Genomic DNA, 12,429 nt, shown 5'->3' with positions numbered 1-12,429 from the left:
AAAGGGGTGGGTGTTGTTTGTTGTAAGTTATAATTCTGCTTCTTAAGTTCTTTGAAGGAAGTGTGTGAAACTCATCGTTGATCATTGTCTTGTTTCGTCCATTTATTTTTGTGCAACATCGCATTGCTTGGTTCCTTCTCTCCCACACTTGATTTTTTTTGTTGCTACGAGGAGCGCTGCACCCCGGGAATATTATTCAAAAGGGGTGTTGGACTGAGAGGTCTGCAGCAATAGTCGTTGCGATTTTGTTGTTGCTGTTGCGGCAACGCTGCTGGGGCGGTGGGCGGTGGGTGGGGGGTGGGGGAGGGAGGGCACAGACGCGCAGCCACATTTGCGCCGGCACTGTGTTGCAGCGGTCTACATGGTGATAGCAGGCGAGTTGTCCGGCGAGGCGCTCGTGTCTTATGTGTTGCGCACCGACGGTGATGCGGTGCGACTTTTTGGCGCTGACGGCGTGATGGCCGAGCCCGCGCTTAAACGGGTGTACAAGGCGCTGGCGTTGCGCCTTCACCCCGACAAGAACACGCTGCCCGGTGCACATGAGGCCTTTCAGGTTCTTCAGCAAAACTTCGAGGGCACGCTGGAGGCGCTCCGGTCCAAGGCGCCAGCAGGACGAAAGTCACCGCCAACTTCTTCTTCGCCGCCCTTCAATGGGCCCACCGCCCCGCCTCCTCCGCCTCCTCCGCCGCCCCCTCCGCTATTTACTGCTTTTGCCCAGTCTTCACTCCCTGGCGACCGCAAGAAAGAGCAACGGCAGCGCCCTCGTGTCGTTGCGGACAACACTTTGTTCGAAATTCCGCTGCCGCCCGATATTTTCGCTGAATGCGTGGCACATGATAACCCCACGCCTACTGAAGCCTCAGCGACTTCTCGCAGGGCGAAGCCACCTGCGAAGCGGACGGCGCCCCTCCCTGCTCTTGATTTTTCTAGCGGCGATGACGACCGCGAGGAGGAGAGCGGGGGTCGTCAAGCACCTCGGCAAGGTGATGGTTGCGGGCCTGCAAACTGTGAGCTGAACGCGGAGCGAAAGGCCGCGCTGAGGAAAAAACGGGGAAAAAGCCGTCGAACGCTAATGCAGCTTTTTGCAGAGTTCAACATCTCGGACGAAGAGGAAGACAAGGCGTCTGTTCACCACCCGAAGAGCAAAGAGTCATTCCAGCGGCAGCAGCCTGTCCCTGGGAAACCCGATTCCTCTGGGGCATCCGCAGCCGTAGCGTGCCCCAGATGTGGTGTGGGCGTGTTTTATGTTCATATTGTGTCGGGCGTGGTTTGCCCGTCCTGTTCTGCACAGTTCGTGCCGGCTGCTGTAAGCATGATGGGCGCCAAGCGTCACGCAACTGGAGGCAGGAAGGAAACTACATCGCGCGCCGAGTTATGTGCTTGTGGGAAGGCGAGAAAAGGATTATGCTTTATCTGTGACTGATGAGCACGCATAATAATGTGTATGCATGTGTTCCGTGCGATAAATATTGTTGCCTTTTCTGCAGGTGTTGATCAGAGGGGAAAAAAAGAGGGTGCTGCGGATGTAACTGTCGAAACGTTCTTTTTTTTTTTGCACACGCTCTTTTTCTACATTCGTATACTTCTTTTGGTTGTTGGTGTTGTTAATATTACTTATTTCTGACGGCGCAAATGTTCCCGTTTTTTTTTGGTTTTCCCTCCCCTTTTCCCTCCCCTTTCTTGTCACTCGCACTTGGAGTATCCATTTTTTGTTTCTGCTCCGCAAGGCGCTGCTGGGGCCTTCAAGAGGAATTGAGAGGAGGAGAGGTGGGGTGGGTAGCGCAAATGCCTGTCGGAACGGTTCCTGTGGTGGGCCGCACGTATAGCGTGCTCTGTCCCATATGCAGCAACACCGTCAACTTCGATTGCATTAGCACGGCCGTGTACGGCATTCAGTGCCATGTTTGCCGCTCTCTGATTGACCTGCGTGACCCGTCGGTGCCGCTGCCTCCGAACGACCCCTGTGTACTCGCGGACCAAGGTGAAGGCGACGTCTGCTTCTCCCCCGAGGTGGAGGAGTCGGGTGGGTGCTCCGCCACAACGCAGCTCTACATGGTGGTCGCCGGTGTTGTGGAGCAGCAACAGAAAGAAATGCCTACTAAAATGAGCGGGGAAACAATGCAGGCCTTCTCAGCACGCCGCATACAAGCTCTTTCTGAGAGGTTTTCCTTTCTCTACCCATTGGTACACGCGATAGAGTACATTATCTTTGGAACCAACCCGGTTGCGAAAATAGGCAACGTGCGAATTTTTCGTAAGCAGCTACCGTGCTGCCGACCTGTGAATATACCTGTTCCACAAACCTCCGTCTCGTATGCCGTCGTACTCGCTCTCATCGTGGCTCTCTACACTGTGGTTGTACTTTGCGCCCAACTACTTCACGACGAATGGATGTGGCGCATGGTTTACTATGAGGGTTTTTTTATTCTGGTAAGCTTGATTGCGATGCTGCGTTGCGTGTACATGGACCCCGGTTTCGTGCGCCCCGCGTACCTGGAAGGCAATGACAACGGCACGGACGAGTTAACCCTCAAAGACATTGAGGCAAAAAGCCGTGAGAGTCGGTGGGAAACTGTGGAGGGGCAGCCAGTGGAACGAAAATGGTGCTCGACGTGTGAAATTTATCGCCCGATGAGGGCGGCACATTGCTACTTCTGCGGCCTGTGCGTGCAAGAGCACGACCACCACTGCTCTGTGATTGGGGTTTGTGTGGGGCGTCGAAACGTGCGCAGTTTTATTTTATTCCTTTTTGCTATCGCCCTTGTGGCGTTGTTCCCTGGAGTATGTCTGCTGTTGGCACTGTACGACGCCGCGTCCTCCCTCACTCCGTGGTCGGTTGGAATTTGTCTCGCATTGTCTTCTGTTTTGCTGTTTTTGTCGGCTTCGGTGACATTCATTTGCGCCACTATGCTGTATTCCCTTACAATCGAGCAGACAACACGAGAACGCCTGCAAGATGTCTACACGGGCAAAAAGAACCCGTTTTCCCGTGGCGTACTGCGGAATATACATTGGCACATGTGGCATCGCACCCCACCTTCCCTTTTTGATGACGAATTTGTGCACTTGTGTGCCACGCGGGTGTAGTAGCGGGGTCACAACTTCCCAGCCAGCGGGCGCTGGGACTAGCCGGTGTGCCTCTCCCTCTTCGGCGACGATGAAATAACGAAGGGCTAGGAGTGCATTGCGGGAGATGCTTTTTTTTTTTGCATTCTCGCGTGTGTGCTTTGTTTTCCCCCATTTTGGTTTCTCTATTTCTTTCCTTGTGTGTTTTGCGAAGAGCCGTAGGACCACAAGCCGTCGTGGTCGCTGCAGCAGTAGTGGTGGGGGGCACGTTGCACGCGCAGCCAACCAACAGGTGGGTGGGAGGCGGTGGAGGAAAGCCATTAGGTGTTCGCGGGTCGTGCAATGGAGGGGGACAGCGAGCAAAGGAACAAGAGCCACAAGAGCCGGGTGGTTGGCAGCAAGGCCGTCAAGAAGGAGGAAGTTCGCAAAAAGAAGGCAGGCATAGAGCTTGAGCCCAACCGTGGCAGCAACAGAAAGGCGTTTCAGGGCCCGACATCAGGCAGTCGCAAAGGACAAAAAGCTTCTTCGAAGTCTTGAGAAGCGCGAGACTGCGTTGCATGTGCCTACGGTGGATAAGACGCTTCGCCACATCGTCTCGGAGCCGCCGCTGCTCGTGGCTGTGGTGGGTCCTCCCGGTGTTGGCAAGTCGACCTTGATTCGCTCCATGGTGAAGTTCTACAGCAATCGCAACGTCCAGGCGGTGCGGGGGCCCATCACAGTGGTGGCGGGTCGCAGTCGTCGTGTGACATTCGTTGAGTGTCCAAACACACTGACGGCGATGTGCGACGTTGCCAAGGTGGCGGATCTCATCTTGCTCATGGTTGACGGCAGCTTTGGGTTCGAGATGGAGACGTTTGAGTTTCTCAACATTTCCCAGGTGCATGGGTTTCCCCGCATGTTTGGAGTCGTCTCCCACCTTGATCAACTCAAGACTGGTAAGGCACTTAAGAAGCGCAAGAAGTTTCTTCGACATCGTTTTTGGCATGAAGTGGCAGCTGGTGCAAAGTTAATGTGTTTGGCTCCCATGGTGCGTGGCATGTATCGCTCCACAGACGTTCTAAAGCTGCACCGGCTTCTTATTTGCGTGGAGCCCAAGATACAGAACTGGCGCAACACACACAGTTGTGTCCTGATTGACCGCTATGAGGACATTACAGCCCCACAGGACATCGTGGAGGATGCAAACTGCAACCGTACCATTGCCTTCTACGGTTACGCACGTGGGAAACCGTTGAAGTCGCAACAAGTTGTACACATTCCTGGCTTGGGGGATTTCCCTATTGCACACATCTCTAAACAAGAGGACCCCTGCGCCATGGATGACCTCAGCCATGGTACGTCGCAGGGGCACAAGATGCGTCATCTTGGCATGAAACAAAAACGCATCTACGCCCCCTACTGCAACGTCAGCGGGGTGATGTACGACGACGACGCCATCTACATTCAGGAGGATGCAGAGAAGGGGATGATTGAACGCTCTGGCGAGGGGTTGCAGTACCTAAGAGAATTGCAGCGCGCGAAGCCGATGGACGCCGCTGCCGCTGCTTTGGACGTCGTTCGTCGTCCTGTGGTATTTCGCGACGAGGACACGATGGAGCTTGCGATGGACGCGGTGGAGGCACCTTCCGACGACGACGACGATGGCGGCAGCAGCAGCAGCAGCGGTAGTAGTAGTACTGGCGGCAACGGCGCCGCCGAAGGCCGTATGCCTCGAAATGACTTGTCTCTCTACGGCCCAGAAGCTCACGACGAGGAGGAGGCGAGGGCAAGCGACGCCGCCGAGGCGGGTGAAAGTCTTGCGCCGCGTGGTCGTAATGCGCCTGACGCCGTCCGGGAGAATGTTGTGCGTCATGACTGGTCGGACGCCGCGCTGCTCCGTCGCTTGAAGAATCTCTTCGTCACGGGGGACTGGGGCTACGCGGCGCGTGCGGCGGAGGACGGCGGGGAAGGCGAGGAGGAGCGCCCCGGGAGCGAGGCGAGCAGGGGGTACGAGAGCGAGGACGAAGAGTTCGACGCCATCGTCCGCGGCGAGAAGCCGCTCCCCTCCTCCGCCGTGCAGCCGGAGGAGGACCGTGAGGGCCACTCCAGCGCCGACGCGGAGTGGGAGGAAGAGGAGGGGCGCGAAAGACGTGGACGACGGCGAGTGGACGCATTGGCGGCCGTCGGCCATGGCGCGTCCTCGTCACCCGCGTGGGGGGCATTCCGGCCATCTGACGACACGACGCCGCATCGCGGCGGCTGGACGGCGAGCAGAAAGAAGGACCCGCGCGGCGCTGACAGTGAAGGCAGTGACTATGACATTCTCGCCGAGGATGACGTGGCGGTGAGCAAATCGGCCTTCGCCGATACGGAACTGGACGAACTTGTGTCGACGTTCTTGGCGCCGCGGCAGGCAGCGACGACGCCAACCACCACAACTGCGGCTTCTGGGGTGCCTCCCTCTCTGCGCAACAACGACGACGACGGTGCCATCCAGTTCTACGACCCGCACCAAAGTCGCGCTGATGGGGATAGTCAGAGGAACCCTAAGACTCATAATCATAATAATGGTAACAATAATAATAACGACGATGCCGCAGAGGAGGAGGACGTATTGGAGGGAAAGACGCTGACGGAGGAGCAGGAACGACTTCTGCAGAAGAAAATGGCGAAGAAAAAAGACTTTGATGCTTCGTACGACATGGGCGATAGGAGCAACACGTACTCGCACTACCACCAACTCACCCGTGCGGTTGAGGAAAAGAAGCAACGACTCGATGCGGCTCTACAGGAGATGGGTGAGGATGTAGCGAAAAAAATACAACTCGTCGGATACTTCAGTGGTTTGTACGTTCGCTTCGTGCTTGAGAACGTCCCGGTGGAGTTTGTGCGGCTATTCGACCCGACCACACCGTTGATCGCCGGTGGCGTTAATGCGGGGGAGGACCAGTTTCAGATTGTCCACGCGAGGCTGAAGCGGCACCGCTGGTACCCAAAGATCCTCAAGGCCCAAGACCCGCTATTGTTGTCCATGGGATGGCGTCGCTTTCAGACACAGCCGATATTCGCCACGGAGGACCCAAATGGCCGTGTGCGTTATTTGAAATACACGCCGCAGCACATGCACTGCGTGGCTGCCTTTTACGCGCCAGTGGCGCCGACGAACACGGGCTTCATTGCCATCCCTGTCAAGGAGCAAAGATCTCCAAACTTTCGCATTTCCTGCACGGGGTACACGCTTGGAAACGATCATGCCACAAATATTGTGAAGAAGCTTAAACTCACAGGAACACCAAATAAAATTATGAAAACCACGGTGTTTGTGAAGGGCATGTTTAACAGCGACATTGAGGCAACCAAGTTTGTTGGTGCAAAACTCAAGTCGGTATCGGGCATTCGCGGTATTGTAAAGGCGGCTTTTAAGGGAAAAGACGGATTGGTACGCGCCACCTTTGAGGACAAGCTACTCCCCTCGGACATCGTCTTCTGTCGGGCATGGAAGACGGTGCATCCGCCCAAGTATTGCTCCACGCAGCGCAACCTTGTGGACGCAAACTGGGTAGGCATGCGCAGTATGCGTGAGTTGCGTTGGGAGCACAACGTTCCACTTGCCACGAAAACAGATTCGGAGTACCACGAGATCAAACGCCGCCAGCGGGCCGACGAGGAGCATGAGGGTGCAGATGCTGGCAAGGACGCCGCAAAGGTTCTCCTCTCTCGCAATCAAAAGCTGCAGCTTCCGTTTAATATGAAGGAGGAGTTCATCCCTCTTGAGCGCACCACTGCGGTGCAGCAACGCATCGCCGGTGCTGTTACCGTCGCGCCGGAGCCGCGGGACATGCGCCGCACCGCGCTGCTTGACGCCTTCACGGACAAGGCAGACGCGATGCTGCAAAAGAAGGAGGAGGCAAAGAAGCGATCGCGTCTGCGGCGGCAACGCGAGTCGGCCGTTGAGGAGGAAGAGTACATGCGACAACTCAAGAAGGCGAAGAAGGAGACGGCGCGTCTGCGCGAGTTCCGCTCGCAGCATAAGTCGCGCAAGTAAAGGGAGAGCGGGCATGAGACATATATATATATATATATATGGGGACGATAAAGACGTGCTTTCCTTCACTCCCGGCCTCAGCGTTCAAGTTAAACGATTAAGTTCAGCAGGGAAGAGACGGAAGAGAAGGATATGGGGGTGGAATGGTCACAGGACATTGTGAAGTGAACTCTCCAAACCCGCCCCACACCCGAGATTAATGGAGCCATAGCAGGCAGAAGAAACAAACTGTGTCGCGTGTTCCTCCTTGTGTCCCTCTTCCCAGGCGTACACCCACACACGTTGGACAACTAAGTGCCGGTTGCCCTTATTATTCTTGCCTTGTTTGCTTCTTTCCTTTTCTTTTTTTTGTCGGTTTTTTTTTCCTGTGGAAGATGCACAGACCGTCCCAGCAAAGCTACACAGGGCCTGGTGTTGGGTCTGGCAGTGCTAACGGGGGGAAAGGAGAGGCGTCGTCTCTGCAGTGGCGCACATTCGTGTGGATAGCGACAAAAGGGCTTGATACTGAACAGCGTCAACCCAGAGCTGACGAAGAGAAAACCCTGTGGCGAGCAAAATAAGTTAAGTTTAAACGGTAAGGGAAGATTAGTTACCCAGTAAATTCATATTACCATATATATGTATATAATCTTTGAGTGGCCAAATGTTTCTGAGGTCGATGGCACGCAACGTAGGGCATGGCAAGCGGGCGTCTCCTCGCGCAGCATCTTTGTTGCGGCAACTGCTGTGCATCCTCGCCGCAATTTCTCTCCTTGTGTTAGTCGTCATTCTCCCGCCTGCGAGCAGTACGGCACGTAGTCGCGTGCACCGTTATCGTATGGAAGAAATGCACCAAAGGGAGGTGGAACAACTGCCGGTAACACTCTTCCCTGACGTGAATAGCACGCCACATGATGCGGTCACCTGCGGTTTGGTGGAGGCTGCAGCTGGAGAGAGGCCTGTGGAGTTGAATATCTTTGTTGTGTTTCACAGGCAGCTGTATGAGCAGCTCTATGAGGACCTTGAATGGAACTCGCTGCTTTCGTCATTTCTAACTCCCACATCGTCTTTGTCGCCAACGACGAGGGAAGTAGTGGAGGGTCTTCAGGCCTATCACAAGGCAAGGGGGGCGGGCAGGAGCAATGGGAACCGCATTTACTTTCTCGCCACAAGGGAACCGTTAGTGAAGTCGTACCCGTCGGATATGCTGCGGAATCGTCTTTTGCGTGAGTGGGAAATGCCTGGATTTGTCCCAAGTAGGAGATTTTTGCATATTTACAGCGCAATTATGACTGTATACAGAAGCCAAATGGTTGGCCATTCTCTTGGCGGCACGAATTCCAGTGGCGTTGCCGCAGCCATGCCCTCCGCGTCAGCATTAGGAGGAAGTGAGGAATGGGTAGCTTTTCTTGAACACGACATGCGCGTTGATACGCAATTGCTGTGTCAGATTCGTCAGCGCATCTTTCAGCAAGCGTCAGGTTCGCGTCGCTGCTGCATCTTTTACGGGGAGTCGTACAATACAATGTTTTTGCTTCACAACCCCCTTGGCCGTCAACTAATGCGTGAGTACAACGCATTCTTTCACACATCCCTGTCTCTGAAAGATCTGCCTTCGGTGGTTGCGACGGGGGCGGTTGTGCTGCCCTCGGCGCTGCTACACCGCATTGTGCCGTTTCTCGAGCGGGTTGCAGAGCTGCCGTTGGTCAAACGCAGAGCTCGCCACAGCAGTGGTGTCGTCGCGACCCAACAGGGGCTTGGGAGAGGCTGGAGACAAAACCGGCACCTGCGGCGGCCGTTGGAAGTGATGGGGTCCGCCCTGGCCCTCAGCTTGGGGTTGGAACGCAACTACGTGCATGTGGAGGTGCCAATACGCCACTTGACGCAACGTGAACTGGAGGAATTGAGTGAAGAGTATTAGATGAAAAGTAAGGGGACAAAACACGCGCAAAAAGAAGAGGACCACAACCCGTGAGGAGAGCGTGAAATCTATTCTCTTTTTCTCCCGCAACTTCCTCATTCCACTCAGGCGGTTCGTCAGTCAGTGCTCATGTCTTTTGTACAATCACTGTGTATTCCGTCCTTGTGAAGAACAAAACAAAGTTCATTTGTCTTTTTTTCTCTTCTTTTTTTTTTCTTGGGGGGGGGGGGTGAGATGTTCCTTTCCTTTTCTCTCTCTATGTGTCTGTTTGTGGACGTTTGCCCTCATTCCTCTTGCTAATCTGGACAACTGTACCCGCTTGGGTTCACGTTTCATCTCTGCTCCAAAATCGCACTGGCATCGCTGGGGCCCATTGCGCTTTGAACCGTTCCACATTTTTCCTTAAAACCGCCCTCTGTACCATTGCCACTTGTACAAAGGGAGACACGCACTCATCCGGGTTGGGGAAGGGACAGTTGGGGTGTGGAGAAAAAGTGGCTTCGGATGCAACGCACCACGCTCGGCCCACTTCCGCCAGCATCGCTGCTGCTATTCCTGCAGTCTGCCTCACCGCAGCTGACATTTGATGCCTTCAAAGACGACTGTCGGGTGTGTGGTGTGCCGTGGTACTCTTCACAGGCGCAGCAGTTATGTGTTGCATTGTTGGTCAAGCATCCGCTCGTGCAAAAATTCCCACCCCGCAAGGCGAATATTCGTGCGTTCCTGAAGCATTTTATCACACAGCTGGAACTTCTGCCAACCACGCCGCGCACGACGGAGGCGCTAAGCGAGGACCTCGTCGACTCGCAACTCATGGAAGCTTATGTTGATTTCTCTGTGAGCACCTCCAGTGATTCTCAGACAAGCATGTGCTACAAGATATTATACTCCCCTGGCACACCGAAAACATTTCTGCCTGTTCGTTTGGCCGCGGGGCAATTCGCGAATGTGGGCCTCGCGCTTTGGCCAGCAGCATTTGTATTGGTAGAGCTTCTTTTGGCGGAACTCTCCAGCCCCGCCTCCGTTATGTTGCCCCGCGAAGGTGATTTGCGGATCCTGGAACTTGGCGCTGGTGTTGGGTTAACGCCAGTTATGCTCCACCAGCACATGTGCTACAGGGAGCGGGTCAAGGGATGTGTCCTCACCGATTACCAACCAGAGTTGATTGAAAACATTCTCTTTAACCTGCATTCCTATATCACGGCAAGGGAACCGATGCATGACTCTTTCTGCCGCACTGAGGAGGAGGATGCGCCGCATGTTGCCGAAATTCTTGACTGGACGGAGCACGAGCGAAACCGAGAAAGGCTGCAGAAGTGGGGGTGCAATCTCATTCTAGCCGCAGACTGCATCTACGATGTGAATTTGATTGACTCCCTCGTCACCACGCTTCATCAGGCCTTGAGCTCCGCTGAGGATGCTGTCGCCATCGTCGTCCAGTCACATCGGCAGAAAGAAACAATGAAACGCTTTTTTGATGCCACATGGGCGGCGTCCATATGTGTCTCTTCCTACCGTCTTGCCAAGACAAGTCCCTCGCCGTCGGAGGGCTTCGTTATGCTTCGGAGGAGCCCAATCTGCCTGGAGGATTCCGGCGCCGGCTTCACCGTGGTTCGTGCCGACATGGACGCGGATGGCAGTTTTAAGGATTGCCAATCGGAGAGCTGCGGAAGCGGGTGGGTGGGTCCTTTTTTCCTCCAGTCTGAGGCCGTGGTGGGCATTCACGTGCTTAGACTCCGGTGACAATCGACACGTCTCACAGCTTCCGTTTGCCTCCTCCCCGTTGTTGTTGTTGCTTCTGTTGTTTTGTTTTTGCTGGTTTGGCGTTGTGTCTCAAGGCGGGGGTGACTTTAGTGTCGCGGCGACAGACGAGCGTACGCCTACGGCTTCATTGGAAAGGGCTGTTCTTAAATACCTCCTCACGCCTCGGTTGCGCACCATTTCTGCCACGCGAGGCATGAAGGAATTTAATCATTTACCGAATACTCAGCATCTCTCTCCTGCTATAGCTGTGCATGTGAGTTGTTTGTTGTTGTTTTTCTTCTTTTTTTTACCGTAATTTATTCTTCACGCTTCTTTTTGCCCGTAAATTGACACCTTGTATTCCTTCTTCCGTGTAGCAGTGACTTGTGCAGGCTCCTCAAATAGAGTGGAGGGGGCATCTTGGACACACGTAGACGCGAGTTGCCTCAAAGAGAAAATGGTCTTTTCAATACCGTCCTACTTGGGTCTTGGTGACCGATACAAGCATGCGGTGGATGAGCGGGCGCAGGGGGTCAACTTCGTCACCTGCTTCCCAAAGACCGGCCACAACCCCGACGCGCTCTTTGACAAGGAGTTCAGGTACATGTACAATGGCGACCGCCGCTCTGACCCGGAGACCATGGCCCGGCGTGAGGAAATGGTGAGTCGAAAGAAAAACATGACAGCAACCGGCTTCATCTTCGTTGGCCCCCCACAGAAGGGGGAGGGCCTTGGCTCGTACTACGGCTTGATTCAGAAGGAGCCCTACCCACACATGCCTGACAACCCCATGTCCCGTGGACCACAGCCCTTTCCCAAGTCGATGCCGCGCCAAATACTCACCTCCCCCGGCAAACTAGGCAGCTATGGGACACCGGGATTGGCCCTGAGCGAGATTGGCAACGAATACATTGCCACCATCTACGACCAACCTCGAATTAACGCAAAGAAGGAACGCGATATGTGGCGTCGTCGCATGCCTGCGGCGCCGTTCATACCTGTTGGACGTCATGGCTACACGTTCGATGAATCTCCCGTCACGGGGGTCTCCATGTGTTATGTGATGACCAAACCGTTTATGCCCAAACCGGTGCTTCCACCACTCAAGCATTTCGTCGTAGACAAGCCCTGGCGGCCTGCGGGCTACGTAGATGACAAACCCACCGCAATGGATTACTGGGAGGACCCGTATAACGCCTTTGATCCTAGGGAGGACCCAAAGTCGCGTGTGAAGAAGCCTAGCGACGCCGTGTTTAGACCTTCTTTCCGCGGTGACAACTTTTGGTACACGCAGAGTATCGTCTTCAAGCGACTCTAGCACTGATGAGGAGGGAGTGAGTGTGTCTGAGAGAGAGGGGGAGGGAGAGGGAGAGACAGAGGTAAAAGTATATGTACACGCACAGAGAAAAAGCAGAAGAGGAGGAAATGGAGATGCTCCAAGAAACCAAAAAGCAAAGAGGCGGCGTTTGATGGAAAGAGAACAAGCAACTTTTTTTTTTCTTTACAGAATATTGCGAGGCGCCTAAACGGTGCCCTGTGCCCTACTTCGCTTATCCTGTCAGGGTGCGAGCGGTTGCCAGTCTCTCTGTGTCCACTGCAGAAGAGTGCGGGTGACCTCCATGAACACACGCAAACAGGCAGGGAAACGCGACTAACGTCATCGTCAATCCAATGTACAGAGGACCACTCTTTTGTT

The 12,429-nt window shown here is 54.6% G+C and overlaps 6 protein-coding genes across 6 annotated transcripts, besides 5 other annotated features; all 6 read left to right on the top strand.

The window, feature by feature from the left end:
- Positions 1 to 272: 272 nt before the first annotated feature.
- Positions 273 to 312: a microsatellite.
- Positions 313 to 361: 49 nt separating this feature from the next.
- On the top strand, positions 362 to 1,423 carry Tco025E_00264 (uncharacterized protein; the record flags this gene model as incomplete). Its single annotated transcript, XM_029367208.1, has 1 exon — positions 362 to 1,423. One exon carries the CDS (start codon positions 362 to 364, stop codon positions 1,421 to 1,423), a length of 1,062 nt encoding a protein of 353 aa, XP_029232733.1.
- A 362-nt stretch (positions 1,424 to 1,785) lies between these two features.
- Tco025E_00263 (S-acyltransferase) lies at positions 1,786 to 3,087 on the top strand (the record flags this gene model as incomplete). The annotated part of the gene is made up of 1 exon (XM_029367207.1): positions 1,786 to 3,087. The coding sequence occupies one exon, from the start codon at positions 1,786 to 1,788 to the stop codon at positions 3,085 to 3,087; it is 1,302 nt and encodes a 433-aa protein (XP_029232732.1).
- A 643-nt stretch (positions 3,088 to 3,730) lies between these two features.
- On the top strand, positions 3,731 to 7,090 carry Tco025E_00262 (ribosome biogenesis protein BMS1; the record flags this gene model as incomplete). The annotated part of the gene is made up of 1 exon (XM_029367206.1): positions 3,731 to 7,090. The coding sequence occupies one exon, from the start codon at positions 3,731 to 3,733 to the stop codon at positions 7,088 to 7,090; it is 3,360 nt and encodes a 1,119-aa protein (XP_029232731.1).
- Positions 7,091 to 7,110: 20 nt separating this feature from the next.
- Positions 7,111 to 7,130: a microsatellite.
- Positions 7,131 to 7,733: 603 nt separating this feature from the next.
- Positions 7,734 to 8,990, top strand: Tco025E_00261 (uncharacterized protein; the record flags this gene model as incomplete). Its single annotated transcript, XM_029367205.1, has 1 exon — positions 7,734 to 8,990. The coding sequence occupies one exon, from the start codon at positions 7,734 to 7,736 to the stop codon at positions 8,988 to 8,990; it is 1,257 nt and encodes a 418-aa protein (XP_029232730.1).
- Positions 8,991 to 9,176: 186 nt separating this feature from the next.
- Positions 9,177 to 9,208: a sequence feature (A-rich).
- Positions 9,209 to 9,494: 286 nt separating this feature from the next.
- On the top strand, positions 9,495 to 10,733 carry Tco025E_00260 (uncharacterized protein; the record flags this gene model as incomplete). The annotated part of the gene is made up of 1 exon (XM_029367204.1): positions 9,495 to 10,733. One exon carries the CDS (start codon positions 9,495 to 9,497, stop codon positions 10,731 to 10,733), a length of 1,239 nt encoding a protein of 412 aa, XP_029232729.1.
- Positions 10,734 to 10,772: 39 nt separating this feature from the next.
- Positions 10,773 to 10,820: a microsatellite.
- A 370-nt stretch (positions 10,821 to 11,190) lies between these two features.
- Tco025E_00259 (uncharacterized protein) lies at positions 11,191 to 12,051 on the top strand (the record flags this gene model as incomplete). The annotated part of the gene is made up of 1 exon (XM_029367203.1): positions 11,191 to 12,051. The coding sequence occupies one exon, from the start codon at positions 11,191 to 11,193 to the stop codon at positions 12,049 to 12,051; it is 861 nt and encodes a 286-aa protein (XP_029232728.1).
- A 7-nt stretch (positions 12,052 to 12,058) lies between these two features.
- Positions 12,059 to 12,113: a microsatellite.
- Between the last annotated feature and the right edge of the window lie 316 nt (positions 12,114 to 12,429).

The sequence above is a fragment of the Trypanosoma conorhini genome, assembly GCF_003719485.1.
Source record: "Trypanosoma conorhini strain 025E chromosome Unknown Tco_14.4_contig_00004, whole genome shotgun sequence".
In the NCBI taxonomy this organism is placed as follows: domain Eukaryota; phylum Euglenozoa; class Kinetoplastea; order Trypanosomatida; family Trypanosomatidae; genus Trypanosoma; species Trypanosoma conorhini.
This window is presented reverse-complemented; position numbering and strand designations above follow the sequence as displayed.